Below are 13,768 nucleotides of genomic sequence, written 5' to 3'. Positions count from 1 at the left end.
ATAGACAGAGTTTCTTAAGGTCGAGGAAAAAATATTCTAGAAGTAGCCGGGAGTGGTGGACACGCCTCTAATTCCAGCAGCTTGGGAGACTGAGGTAGGAGGATCAGGAGTTCAAAGCCAGCCCCAGCAACATAGTGAGGCTCTATGCAACTTAGGGAGACCCTGTCTCAAAATAAAAAATAAAAAGAGCTGGGAGTGTGACGCAGTGGTTAAGCACCCCCGAGTGCAATCCCTAGTGCCAAAGAAAGAAACAAACAAAGAAAAACATATTTAAGAAATAAATAGTGGTAATAGTTGTATTAATGCCATGGAAATGTAAACTGAGAAATGGTTAAAATGACAATTTTGAGGAGAGAGAGAAGGAGGGAGACAGGGAGGGATGAAAGGAGGGAAGGGCTGATTGATCTCTGGATGGAGGCAGGAACCAGTTCTCAGGGTTGCACATGTGACTTTGAGCAGTAATTTGCTTGCTTTGCTTGGTTCCCTATTTGGTCCGGTCTCACCTGGGCCTAAACTCTTGTCCTTTTACTTTGGACTGCCAGCCGGGCCTTGCTTCCTCCTAGTTCCTCTCCACAGGCCTGACCTCTGGCCAAGAGCACATCTGGCTTTCAATTTGCCTTTCAAGTTCTGTGACTTGGACCTCATAAGCTGACCCTCTGCTCCTGGGCTCCGGCCTCAACCAGTTGCCATTCTCACCTACTAATCAGGGACATGCTGTGCTGAGAATGAGTCCTGACCATTTAGAACCTGGAACTGGGGCAGGAAGCTGCTTCACTGATCAAACCTTTCACACCAGCACCAACTCCCCCAAATCCCACCTTGAAGTAGATAATGCAAATAAAAGACCTGGACATCTGTCCACCGTTCGTATGACTGGGGGCTTGAACATCTTCACACTTCAGTCACCTCCTTTGTTCTGGGCAGCATCTGTTCCTGCATGTGGTTCTCTCCCCCCTCTGAGGAAGCACCTCTCTCTTGGTCTGATACCCCACCATCACGGTGCTACTGAGCTGGATTTCTCCTGACCCACAGACTTGGCTCTTCCCTGGGTTCATCCAGCTTATCCCCAGCTCGGCAGTGAGAACTGGGAACCCTCCAGTAGCCTCAACTCCCTCCGACTCAGTTCTTCTTGTCACATTTGTCCCCTCTGTCAACCAAGGCCCAGGACTGGCACACTTATTCTCCCTGCTGCCTAGACCCTGAGAAAGGAAAAGACAGTTCTTCTGTGGGGGCTAATGAATTGACGGTTTGCAAGTCTGATTCATGATGGATCATTTTGTTCCAACTCTTGTAATGGCTAATCAACTGATGGAATCCAGAGAAGACAACCCAATGCATTCATTACAGATGCCCTAAATCAATCAGCTCTCTTAATGCCTGCATGAGAACTCAGGTATGGGGACTTGGTCAATTACTCAGTAATTACTGACACAAATAAGCCTTGCAATGGTGGGTTCAGTCATGCACAATAACCAAACTATCTACATCTATTCATTCTCTGGAAATAAATAAAACAGCAATTTAGGAGTCATTTTTACAGGCCATTACATGCAAAATATGTATCTTCCATTTCTTTTAGCTGATGAGAAGCAAAACTAGGACTTTAAAAAATAATCCCCCTTTACTAAATTCATATGAGAACCAATTGCTGCATGTATATTATCTCTCAAAGAAGGTACTATTAGTGCCCATTTACAGAAGATGTCACAAAGACTCAGAGAGGTTAAATAACTCACACAGGATCACGTGGCCAACATCTATTCAAACTAGAATTTTAAGTCTAATCTACCTAAAGCTGAGGTCCATGCCTCTTCCAGTTCTCAAAAAAACTATTCTGAGAACCCACTGCATCAATGTGGCAGAATTCAGAGAGATGGATCATGATGGGGATCCCTAAGGAATGCAGAGAAGAAATAAATAAAAACCAAGGCCCAGGTGGCATCTGTGTTTGGGGGATGGAGCTGAATAAATGCAAAAGATAACGAACTCATTGCCCTCTATAAAGTGCCTCCTTCTCTAGCTCAAAACAGTGTTTCAGTCTTGCTATCACCCTGACGCTTCCAGAAAACCAAGGCACTAATGAGGAGCTTTTAGAATATTTTCTCACTGATTTGATGCAATACTTCTGTTTCTATTTTCTTGACTATTATTCAACCAGCATCACTCATATAATTAATTCTCTGGTTTTTCTCCCTTGCAAACTCACAAACTATGAAATTCCTGTTAATTCCAAGTTCAAAGAGCTCTCAGACTGAGGCATCTCTCGGAGCTTCTCTGCTCCACGCCCACCTGAAAAGGAAGAAAGTCCTTTGAAAACTGAAAGTATTATAGTGCTATGTTGAAAAACACAGCACTTCAGAGCATATAGTACTTTATGATTTATGCGCGTTTTTACTTACAGAATTCCAGTTAATCCTCACAACAACCTTGTAAGGTTGTTATACCCATTTTAAAAATGTGAAAACTGGGGCTCTGAGGGCAGAGTTGACTCTTTCAGAGAGAACAGGACAGAGTGGGGACATGACCCTGAGTCCCCTGATGTCACAGGCCAGTGCTTCTTCTCCCCACCATGTCAGAGCAGGTAGAATGACATCTTCTTAAAAATCTAAGTTGAGCTTCTCCATCTCCTTCCTTCCTTCCTTCCTTCCTCCCTCCCTCCCTCCCTCCCTCCCTTCCTTCCTTCCTCAGGATTGAACTCAGGGGGACCTTGACTACTGAACCATATCCCAGCCCATTTTTGTATTTTATTTAAAGACAAGGCCTCACTGAGTTGCACCTTGCCATTGCTGAGGCTGGCTTTGAACTCCTGCCTCAGCCTCTGGAGCCACTGGGATTACAGGAGTGTGCCACTGTACCCAGCGCCATCTGATTTCTGATTCCCCTCCAAACCACTGGCCTCCTTCCCTCCCCCTGCCAAGCGACCCAGTGACTCCTGGCTGCAGCCTTTCTCCTCCTCTGCTGCAGCTGCTTGGTGGCGGGAGAGAGCTGCCCTGGGCAGGCTGGCACAGCGCTGCAGACCCTGGCCTGCCTTTTGTCCCTCCTCCTCTCCATCTCCCAGGCTCCCCAAATGGAACCCAACTGTACTTTAATCTCTCTTTACTCTTCTGCCAACTTGCCCAGGCCGCCCCAGAGGCCTCTTTACTTGAAGCAAATGCTTTTGCATTGCTCTGGGAATAGCCTAATCCTTGTCTCCCCTTTTACATGTTAATGCTCTGATTTACAGCAGCAGTGTTAGGAAAAAAATTAAAAAGTGGCAAACAAGGCCTTCGTGCTGTTTTACGGTTTTGGGGGCGTGAGAGTGGGCCTCGGGGTGCTAGTGAGGTTCTATTTCTGGATGCAAGAGCTGCTTACACAGGTGTGCTCCTTGGAGAAAGTTCGTTGTGCCATGAACACATAACAAGCGTGGTCTTCTTTGATCAGCAATTCCAACCATAGCACAGGCAGTTTTGAGATGGTGTTGAACCAGCCATTTAAACTCGAGTTCAAGCAAAGGGGAATGACTCTCTGGCAAACCTCTAAGATCTCTTTCAACTCTGAGAGCAAAGGCCTGTTGTATGCTTCAAGGTTAATAGTCCACAGAAGCCCAAGAAAGGGCTGCTCATGGACACCTACAGCTAGGAAAGAACAAGGATCTCAGAGTCCACGCCCGTCTCCGTAGGTAGGCGGCTCCTATCACCACAGGGAGATCTAGTCCCTATGTCCAGGGAAGGAGACTGCACCATCTCCTAAATTACCCTCTTGCACACTTTCAGCAAGAAAGTCTTTGCTTCTCAGTAAGCTTATTCTTTTTAAAGTCGAAAATACCAAGCTGTGAGGTTGAATTCTGCTCTCTAACTTAGCAGGGCTCTTTCAACTAATTGATATCTGCCTTAAATCCTCTGATTTCAAAATTATAACAGCTCAATGATGTTGCTGTTCATACTTCCATTTTGTAGATAAAGACACCAAAGCTTAGTGTTTTGTTGAAGGGCACATGGTAGGCATTTGGGAAAGCCAGTACTTAAACCTTGACTCAGTAAAATTTCTACAGATCTCAGCTTTCTCATCTGCAAAATAAGGGGATTTGGCTAAGATTGCTTCTAGAAGTCCATCCAATTAAACCACTATAAGACATGTATACTTTCTGCACCCCGGTGTTGTACTTCTGAGTTATCATGGGGAGCTGGTGATGTAGAGACTGGACTGCAGGTCAGTAACCGGACCTACCAGCAAGGCCCATCCATCATGATACAGCCCAAGGTATCAGTGCTAAGTAGCTAGAGGCATTCAAATGGAGGCATTAAAGTCCCCAAATTTCCATTTTTATGAGGCTAAGAATCATTAGAATGAGAATCCCACTGGGCTCTCAGACTCCCATGTTTCCAAGATGCCTTGGCTCTAGTTGACTTCTGCTCCTCTGCCTTAATTTCTCCACTTACTCCCCATTTCCTAGGTCCCATCAGGACCCACTAACCCCGACCACTGACAATTCTCTATACCAAAAAGGTGAGCTGTGGAAACTTCTTACCAGATTAGTGAAGATGTATGTGTAATAGGCTGACACCATCCCTAGTTCAGCTGCCTGCAAAGTAAAGAGAAGGAGATTAGAGAAGAAAACAAAACTCACTGGAAGCAAATGAGCAGAGAGGGCACCAAGGATCTGTCCTTTGTCTGGCCACCACCCTGCAGCACCAGGCAAAGTGGGATCTCTTGACAGGTTCTTATGTTACCCTGAATCTTGGATGATGGAACACAGAAACACTGGCCTCTAAAGGTCTCCCTGCCTCCATCCGCCGACCCCACCATGACACCCACAGTAGCTGGTGTACACCCCCATGGATTTAAGGGGATACTGTGGGGACCAAAGTGGCTTTACATAAAGTGAAGCAAATAATAAAATAGCCTAGAATGATTTTCTCCACAAATATTAATGATAACAATGGCTAACATTTACCCATTAGATACCAGGCTCTATAAACTATTCTATAGGGGTCAATCATAGGGGGGGGGGAGGCATGATTATATTCCCCCACCCTCATTTCATAACAGAAGAAACCAAAAGGAAAACAAGCTAAATAACTTATACAAGAGTCTCATACATGGAACAGATGAAACTAAGCTAGGCAGCCTAATTTCAGTGCTTTTAACCAAACTCTACTCCCCTTTGAGGACAATGTTATGGATGGAACTGTACACCCAATCTTTTAGGGCCATGGCGTAGGTAAGAGAGACTGTGCGAATGAACCTCACCCCCATCAGAATGCAGGTGAAACTCATTAAGAGTATTCTGAGTCTATAATAACCTAGGAAACAAGCAAATCATCTGCCCACTTTGGTCCTTTATTAATAGTAAGGAACCAGTTGCCCTTGATCACAGCACACGGGCAGACTCATTCACAGTGGAACTGCAACTTCAGAACAGCCTCCCTTTTGTCTGATCTCTGTACCCATCAGAAATACCCCTTAGCCAACCTTCTCTGTCAGTGTGCCCGGCTTTGAGGGTGACAGGTGCTACAGAAACTGACAAGTAGATCAGGTAAATAATGAGCCTGGCTCTCTCCAGGGCCCTCATCCCTCCTGACAGTTGGTTAGATTTTCATAATATATCCTACAGCCCGGGGCCACTGGGAGACAGTTCTTGTCATGACTGTTGAGGTGGATGGGGGAGAAACAAGACCAGGGATGATTGCACTTTCCTTGTACGTGGTGTTTATCTCTCAAGGACCTCCAAAAACTTTATGAGCATTCTTACCGGAACCTGCTCAGGCTCCTGGAGGAACTGGCTAAGGATTATGTCACCATATCACAATGGGAAGCTAAAGTGCAGCAGGGCTTAGTGACAAGGGCAGGATCACTTGGGGGCTCAGCGGAGCTCAAGGCTTTCATGGTAAGGTTCCTTCTCCCTCCAAGCAAAGCTACATGTCCTCTCTGCCTTGGAGAGGATGGCCGGACCTGACCCACCTGAGCCCACTGCTTGCAGGAACGGGCTGTGTGGGGATCGACAAGGGGTCGGATGGTTAAAATTCATTTTGTGAAATCTGCTGTCCTAGAGATAAAAGACAAGAGATCCTTGGTTTTTAAGACCTGATTTCTGGGTAAATATAGAGCTTGTTGCTGGAACAGCTGCTCAATAAAGTAGGGGATTACTCTGCAAATCCTCCTGATATCAAGAGACAGCCAAGAGCTGAGGCCAGGCCCCCGGGCGCACTCTGGGGCTCCCAGAGGCCACGTGTGCACTCTGCACACCCCATTTCCCACACCAAGTCCATCTTCCTTTAGGCCCACGAAGGCTCTATGGATGCCCCCTGGAGGGAGAAACACAGAACCCCAGGGCAGAGGGAGGCCAGGCCGGCCTGCCTGGGACCAGCAGGATGTCCAATAGAACAAAGAGAAGAGGCTTTCCTGAAACTCACTGCTCATTGATCAGTTTGGCTGCAAAGACACAGAAGCTTAGGTCAAGGGGTATCAGGAAAGATGGCCACAGGCACCAGTAGAGCTGTTTGCTAATGAGGTCACTACAGGCAGAATTTTCTTTGAAATCATGACCACAAAAGCAAAATTAAAAATCCCAACCAAATAAAAACCCTAAAAACAAAAGCAAAAAGACAACCCACAAAACATTTGTAATGACAATTTCTAGTATTGGCAAGGTGCAATAAGATACCTACATGCTGCTGATATAAGTGTAAACTGTTAACAGATTTCCAACAGGCAATCTGGCAAATCATCTCAATGTCCTTAAAAACATGCACACCTTAATTCAGTGTTCCTCTTCTAGAAATTTACACAGAGGAAATAGTCATGAACTGCATCAAGATTTATGTACAAAGATGTGCAACCCAGAACTATTTATTATAGCAAAAGACTGGAAACAACCCATCTCTCCAACAATAAGGGGATGGTTAAATAAATTACGAGACATCTATATGATAGGAAATGGCACAGCCATTAAAATATTGGTAGAAATATATTTTACAACATGGGCAAAATACATAGCTCATAATTAAGTTTTTTAAAAAGCAATTTACAGAAAAAAATGTTTGTGCAATAATCTGGCGGGGAATGTGACTGAAACAGAAAGAAGAGACATCAAAATTTAGGAATGGTTAACTCCAGGGATGGGATTATGAATGATTTGTATTTTCTTCTATGTGCTTTCTGTACTTTCCAAAATGTCAACAATGAACTAGTCATATAGTATTGGATAGGGGAGCCCAACTTCGTATGTTAAGAGCCACAGAACATTCGGGGGCAGGGGTCTGCCCTCTAAGGCTCCCACCTGAGGGCTGTTCAGGCACACTCTCCACATGGGGGCTGGAGGACACTGAACTACTAAGCGAACCTCCTACCTTCCCTGAGAAAGACCCCTCACCCTGTGTCTCTCATCTCCTGGGACCTGGGGAAGAGCTTCCATCCTTAATGACTTCATTGATGATAGGTCCAGACATGAGAGAAGAAAGAGATAAAGAAAAGAGAGAAATGATGTGTTGGAGAGCATGTCTGTGTGTGAGAGTGTGCGTTGGGTATACACCATGGACAGACGTGACTTGGTGCTGTGGAAAATTACTATAGCAACGGGCTGAAGGGACAGCCCTCAGTACTGGGAACACTCATTCAAATCTCTTATTAAGTCTCAGACAAAAACTAGCCATGGAGGGGAGGACAAGAGCGAAGGAGGGAGGGAGAGGAAGAGACAATCATCTGAGTGTCCACCAGGTCCTCACAGCTTGGCAGAGGTTAACGAGGAGCCTGGCTCCCCCAGTGGAAGATGGCAGGTTGTGTTTAAATGTGCAATTAAAATGGCATTAGAAGAGGCCAGTATGCCTGAGAGGTTGGGGGAGCTGCTGATGAGCCAGGGAAGAGATGGCCTGCCGGCCTAGAAGCAGGCGGCTCTCTCTGAGGTAGTATGTCCACCCCAACCACCAGCCCAGGAACCGGTGACAGCTGACTCCCCGGCTGCCCAATGGTGTCCAGCATGTCCACCATGGCCCTCAGCCACCTGAGTTCTCGCTTTCTTGGGCTGGCCTGCCTCATGCGTTCTAGTTCCCAGGGGTGTATGCTCTGACTCAGGGCCAGGTAGCTGCCCCCTGTCTTGGGGAGCATCGGGGAAACTTCCTGCCTTGCGGGCAGGAGACCAAGCAGTCTGGCTCTGCCCCTCCCAGGACTGGCAGCAGACAAATCTGCTCGTCTTCAGAGCCTCTGTTTCTTCAGCTATAGGATGAGCACCACACACCTGCCTCATCACTGGGAAATTACACAGGAGCACTTTGTAAACTGTTGAACGCGGTGTCAGGATTAAAGACAGGGCAACACACACTGGTGTGACGGTCCTGCTTGTCAAAATGTGGAGCTGTTTCTATGCTGTCTGGCCAGCAGTCTCTGTTGGAGTCCCCCAAGTGCACCACCCCCACTCCTGATCCCCCCAGGAACCCCGACCTCTCCCCTGGGCCCTGGCAGGTCTAGCATTGGTGTTTTAGAAGCTTGCTGCCCCGCCTCACCAGCTGTTAGATATTTCTTAGGGCATCACCCATCACCCTGTTTTCTCCTTTCAACTTTTAGGAACCATCCATTCAAAGAGGAGCACAGAGAGGCTGGTCAGGGTTCAATCCAGCCCAGGGCTGAAGAACAGCCAGGGAGCAGGGATGCTGGAGGGAGGAGACAGAAGGATGCCCACCAGCCACCCAACCCGGCTCCCACCTTCAGGAGGATGGTGTGGGACATGGAGGCATTGGCATGGATGATGATGGTGGCTGTCTTGTCGTCCCGGATCTCCTTGAGGAGCGGGGTGGGGTCCCTGGTGTCATCCAGCATCCGGACCGAGAGTGTGTCCTTGGAGATAAGGAATTGCCGGAGCAGCTTCTCTAGGTTTAAAAGGCCTGGAGAGGGAGAGAGGAGGAAGTCCCTGAGGCTCTGCAGACCTGCCCCAACAGATGCTTGGGCATACACAGGACACACGGTGACTTGGGCAGGAAGTAGGGTTGTGGCTAGTGCTAAGGAGCTATATCATGACGTGAGCAGGTTTCTTGGCCTCTCTTATCCCATCTAAAATAAAAAGAATGTCCTAAGCTCCCATTGTCCCCAGCTCCCTGGAGAATGGCCTGCTTGGAATGTCAGGTGGGGTGAGAGTCCCCAACCCTTCCCTCTAAGCAGTGTGCCCAGGGGCTGAGAACTGGGTTCAGAGGCCACCCAGCCAGGGTCTCTTTTCCCCACTTCTAGGACGTTTTCACCTGTCAGTTATCTCGGTATCGGTTTCCTCATCTGAGAAGTGAGAATCACAGCAGCAGGAGCCTCAGGGTGTGTGAACTCCAAATTAGGGAGCATGCGAAGCACTAGGACCCTGGAAACCGCATGAAGGGACATCAGGCTCTAGAAAAGCTTCTGTTTGCATTTTAGAGGTGGAGAAGCGGTTCCCTCAAGATCTCCAGACCAAAAAAAAAAAAAAGGCCTGGCAAAACCCTTTGAACTCCTCAGAGCCTCCTGGCTGCATTAAGACAGGCATTATGATGATCATAAGAGAACAGGCTTTGAACTAACTCCAGCAGGCAAGAATCGGGGCCCAGAACAAAATGGAAAAAAAAGGAATCTTTTGCTGAGGACTCTCCTTCCACCCTCCACCCCCAGCTATTGGCTGCTTGGGGCTGTGGTAGGAAGAAGAGCCCAGAATGATGTCACTGAGAGGAGTGTGTGCTAATTCTGCCTTGGCTCTGAAAAGATAGTCCAGGGGTAGGGTAGATGTGTAGCCAGAGGGTTATTGTCCAGAAAAGCAGTGGTCTCAATCCCAATGGAAAGAGAAGTTGTGGGCATTTGTTCCCCGAGCAATGACGTGAGTAACATTTACTGAACCTTTATGTTCCAGCTAATGTGCTAAAATTTTTACATGACTGATTTCATGTAAGTCCTCACAGAAATCCATGAAATATCATGATACCAGGAGTTCAGAGGAGGGCAGAGGCAGGAGGGTGAGCAACTCAGCTCACATGCTGTGGATGAACTGCCAGTCCTGGTCCCCAAACTGCCTGTTTCTACGCTGGCCCATTTGGCCACGTGTTGAATAGAGAACCCTGAAGATTCTTTCCTGCACCCTTCTGAATCTTGAGGTCCAAAAGATAAATATAGTGGGAGGGGACATTAAAAAAGCTACCATCCACCTCCTCATGTTGCAGAGAAAGGGCACAGCTTGTCTAAGTTACATGAATGCAGGGACACCGGTGGAACCCGAATTCTCATTTTCTGATGTGCCTCCAACCTTCTTCCCATGAGACTAGGCCACCCCCTAGGACAAATCAAGCAGGTAGCAACAGGCATAGTACCTGGGGGTGAGGGACAGTGCGTCTGGGAATGAAGGGACAGAGGATACAACTTGTTGGGGGGCTGGGGTCTTTTTGTTTTAACACACTGAAACCCTAATCATCCTGTCCCTGGTTTTGAGAAAGGGCAGGGAGGCAGAAGCCCTGGGAGGGCTAGATCTTTACAAAGAGGCTTCAGTAGCCCCGCTGGGCATGTCACCACGTGGAACTGGCCTTTCCTCTCAGCCCCCAAGAGGGCCCCCACAGAGACCTGCAATGCTGCACTGCCTCTGGCAGCCCCCCAGCACCGGTTCCCATCTTCTAACCTCACGGCTTCATTCTTCATCTGTGAAATGGCATAAGAGGGTGAGGACCGGGGAACAGGCCAGGAGTGGGCTGTGCCATCTTAAGTTCGTTTCTCTTGCATTTACTTACGCCCATTCTGACGCAGGACCACACAGAGAAGGGAGAGAAGCTGGCGTATATCCACTGCTTACTACTGACCTGTCCTAAGTGGCAGGCACCATGAAGACAGACATAAGGCAGAGGAGATGGGTGGATGAGGTCCCCACCCCTGGGAGCTCAGAGTCCAGGATGGCACCTATACCAAGGGCAAGTGTGAATCACGTCCCTATTTTATTTGGCGGTTTGAGTTCACTTGGTTTTCTGTGGGGCTGCCTCATTCTGCCTCACAAGTGAGATGATGGCGGTATTCACCACAGCTTCCTTTCAAACACGATGCCAAAAGCAAACCGTCACCTGGACAAAAGTCGGAACACCTGACCCAAAGGCACTTTTAATAAGGAGGCCAGGAGAGGCCACAGAGCTGGCCTCCTGGGGCCTCAGGGTCTCCTGTGCGTGCTGGGGTTATGGCAGCCCCACTGCTGGAGAGACACACGGGAGGGCCAGCTCCACAGGTCCTTGTGTGCAGCACAGAGAATCTTCAGAGTCTGGCTGGGAACGAGGCCAAAACCCTTGGGATTCTTCAGATGGGCAATGAAATTCAGTGGGACGAGACAGGGAAGCCGGGGCTTGAGAGCAGGATTATGCTCAGCATGGTGATGTCTGACAGAGACAGCCCAGGGACCCTTCATCCCTTTAAAACTGGCAGGTACACTAAGCTCCCAGGGAGAGAGCGCCCCAGACACTCCGCTCAATCCCCTGCCTGACACCTCCTTGGGGCCCTTGGCTGCCCTTTAAACAAAAACAGCAGGGTTCCTAATCCTGCCCAGCACTCTGTGTGTGCAGAGAGGCAGGGCAGGGACATGCAGGAGAGAAGGGCAGTGGGTCCTCGGGGAGGTGGGCAGCCCTCCCCGGCCCACCCCTCAGCAAGCTGTTCCTCAGCCCAACCTGGAGAGCACCGGGGACAGAGAAGAAAACACAGCATTGGGAGGTGACTGCAACTCCCACGGCTGGGCAGGTCAGAGTGCAATGCCCTCGCTCCTCTGTGCCTCTGTGTCCCTGTGTGTGAAATCAGGAGAATGGTGGCCTGGCAGGGTTAGCGGGAGGACCTCAAGGGCACCCGTCACCTAGAATGGGCTGAACAAATCTTGATTCCCATTCTTCCCCCAAACACCCGTCACCCCATCTCCTCCCTGAAAACTTCTCTCCATTCTCCCATCTCACCTACTTCTCCCTTCTCCCAACTCTTGCAGGATTTATCATCTAACCCTCAAAACAGGAGCTTTGGTTATAAGCCATACACAACACTTGATAGCATGCACATAATCCTCAATTTACAATGGGTTACGTTGATAAACCCATTGTAAGTTGAAAACATCGTAAATTGGAAACATATTGAATGCATGTAACCTATCAAACATCCTGGCTGAGCAACACAGGATGCTAGAGTGTCGGCCGTTTTCCCTGGTGATCTCGGGCACCCGATGCTATGACTCACGGCATAGTATGGGACTGCACCGTGGCCAAGTGGAAAAATCATAATTGGAATCATCATGTATTTGTATACATATGTCTATATGTATTTGTGGGTTATATATAATGGTAATGAGAAATATATACATGAGTTCTTTCCTGGTTTTATGTAGTGTTGTGATTTGTATCTTAAATGTCCCCAAAAGCTCCTGTGTTGAAGGCTTGGAACCCACTGCAGCAGTGTTCAGAGGTGGGGCCTTTAAAAGGTAACTGGATCATGAGAGCTCTGACTTCATCAATGGACTAATTCATTGATTGACTCCTAACTTAATGGACTATTGGGACAGGGTGGACACTGTAGGCTGTGGGGCGTAGTTGGAGGAAGTGAGTCACTGAGGGTGTGCCCTTGAGGGATATATAGTTTGTTCCTGGCCCCCTTCTTTTTCTTTCTTTGCCTTCTGGCCCCTATGAGGTTAATAGCTGTGCTCTGTCACAAGTTCCTTGCCATGATGTTCCACCTCACCACAAGCACCAGTAATGGGGTCAAGTGACATGGACCTAAACCTCTGAAATTGTGAGTCAAAATAAACCTTTCTTCCTTTAAAGTTGTTTAACTTGGGTGTTTTGTTGCAGCAATGCAAAGCTAACACAGGTAGGAATCCCATTTCAAACATTCCTACATATCCCCAGGGCACAGGTGCCCAGTGCTTGCACGAACTGGATTGTGGGAAAGAAAGAGACTCTGCATCCTAACAGGCCAGGGAAGCAGCAGCAACTGGCAGGCACTGTCACCTTGTCACTAGGGTAGCAGCTGAAGGAAGGGCTGCTGGCCTTGGGAATCACCGGAAGGCAGTCACGAGGTAGACTTGTTCTTGGCAGCCTCAAGGACTAAAGCCAGCAACCCCGAGTGGATGGGTGTCGCAGGGAGACAGCACAACCTAGGGAAGAGCCTTCAGTCTGAGCTGTGTGAAGCTGCTCGGGCACACATGAGGTAGTGAGTTCCCCAGGGCGGGAGGTAGTCAAGTAGAGGGCAGCCCCTCTTGAGGACTGATGTAGAGGGGATTCAGTCAGTGCATGGCAGGTTGAACTAGAAAAACATTGATGTCTTTCCAGCCCAGAGACTCCCTAATTCTGTGAATCAACTAGGAGACTTTTAAATTCTAGGCAGTGGAAGAAATTTGCCAAGGAGAAAGTGTGGTTTGATTATGTTAAGAATATTAGGCGTTTCGGTGCAAATTGTCATTCTCCTCACCTCTGTTTAATGGAACTAAGGGATTTACCAAGGGCATTTGCCATCCGAGGGGTGCAAATCTGCTCTCTTGAGCCCCTCCACCTCCCCCCACCAACCTTCTCTCCGCAGGGCAGACTGCTGGCCCGGCAGCAGTTGCCTGCCAAGTCTAAGGTGGAGAGGGACCTGGGGAACCTATTAGCCTCACTCAGGAGTAGCAGGGTGGATCGATGAGAGCCCAGCAGGCCAGCTGTCTGGGAGGAGGGAGCAAGGCTGGATTCTGGAACGGGGGCAGGGGCCTCCCTAAAACAGGGAGAGGCAGGAGGAGGACAGGGAAGCCCTGAAAGGCACAGCCAGGGTCGGACACAACCTCAGGACAAGGACACAAATGCTCAAGTGC

At 48.5% G+C, this 13,768-nt stretch overlaps 1 protein-coding gene across 1 annotated transcript in view; it reads right to left on the bottom strand.

Annotated features, from left to right (window-relative positions):
- The window catches only part of Grik4 (glutamate ionotropic receptor kainate type subunit 4), a 284,402-nt gene that overhangs the window by 126,741 nt on the left and 143,893 nt on the right, over positions 1–13,768 (bottom strand). Inside the window, exons 6-7 of the mRNA XM_027930584.3 lie at positions 8,677–8,855; positions 4,508–4,561 (exon numbers count right to left, since the gene is read on the bottom strand). Coding sequence (XP_027786385.2) covers positions 4,508–4,561; positions 8,677–8,855 — 233 coding nt within the window. The remainder of the gene's footprint in view (positions 1–4,507; positions 4,562–8,676; positions 8,856–13,768) is intronic.

The sequence above is a fragment of the Marmota flaviventris genome, chromosome 9, assembly GCF_047511675.1.
Source record: "Marmota flaviventris isolate mMarFla1 chromosome 9, mMarFla1.hap1, whole genome shotgun sequence".
Classification (NCBI taxonomy): Eukaryota; Metazoa; Chordata; class Mammalia; order Rodentia; family Sciuridae; genus Marmota; species Marmota flaviventris.
Note: the sequence above shows the minus strand (reverse complement) of the source record. Positions and strands in the feature narration are given on the sequence as shown.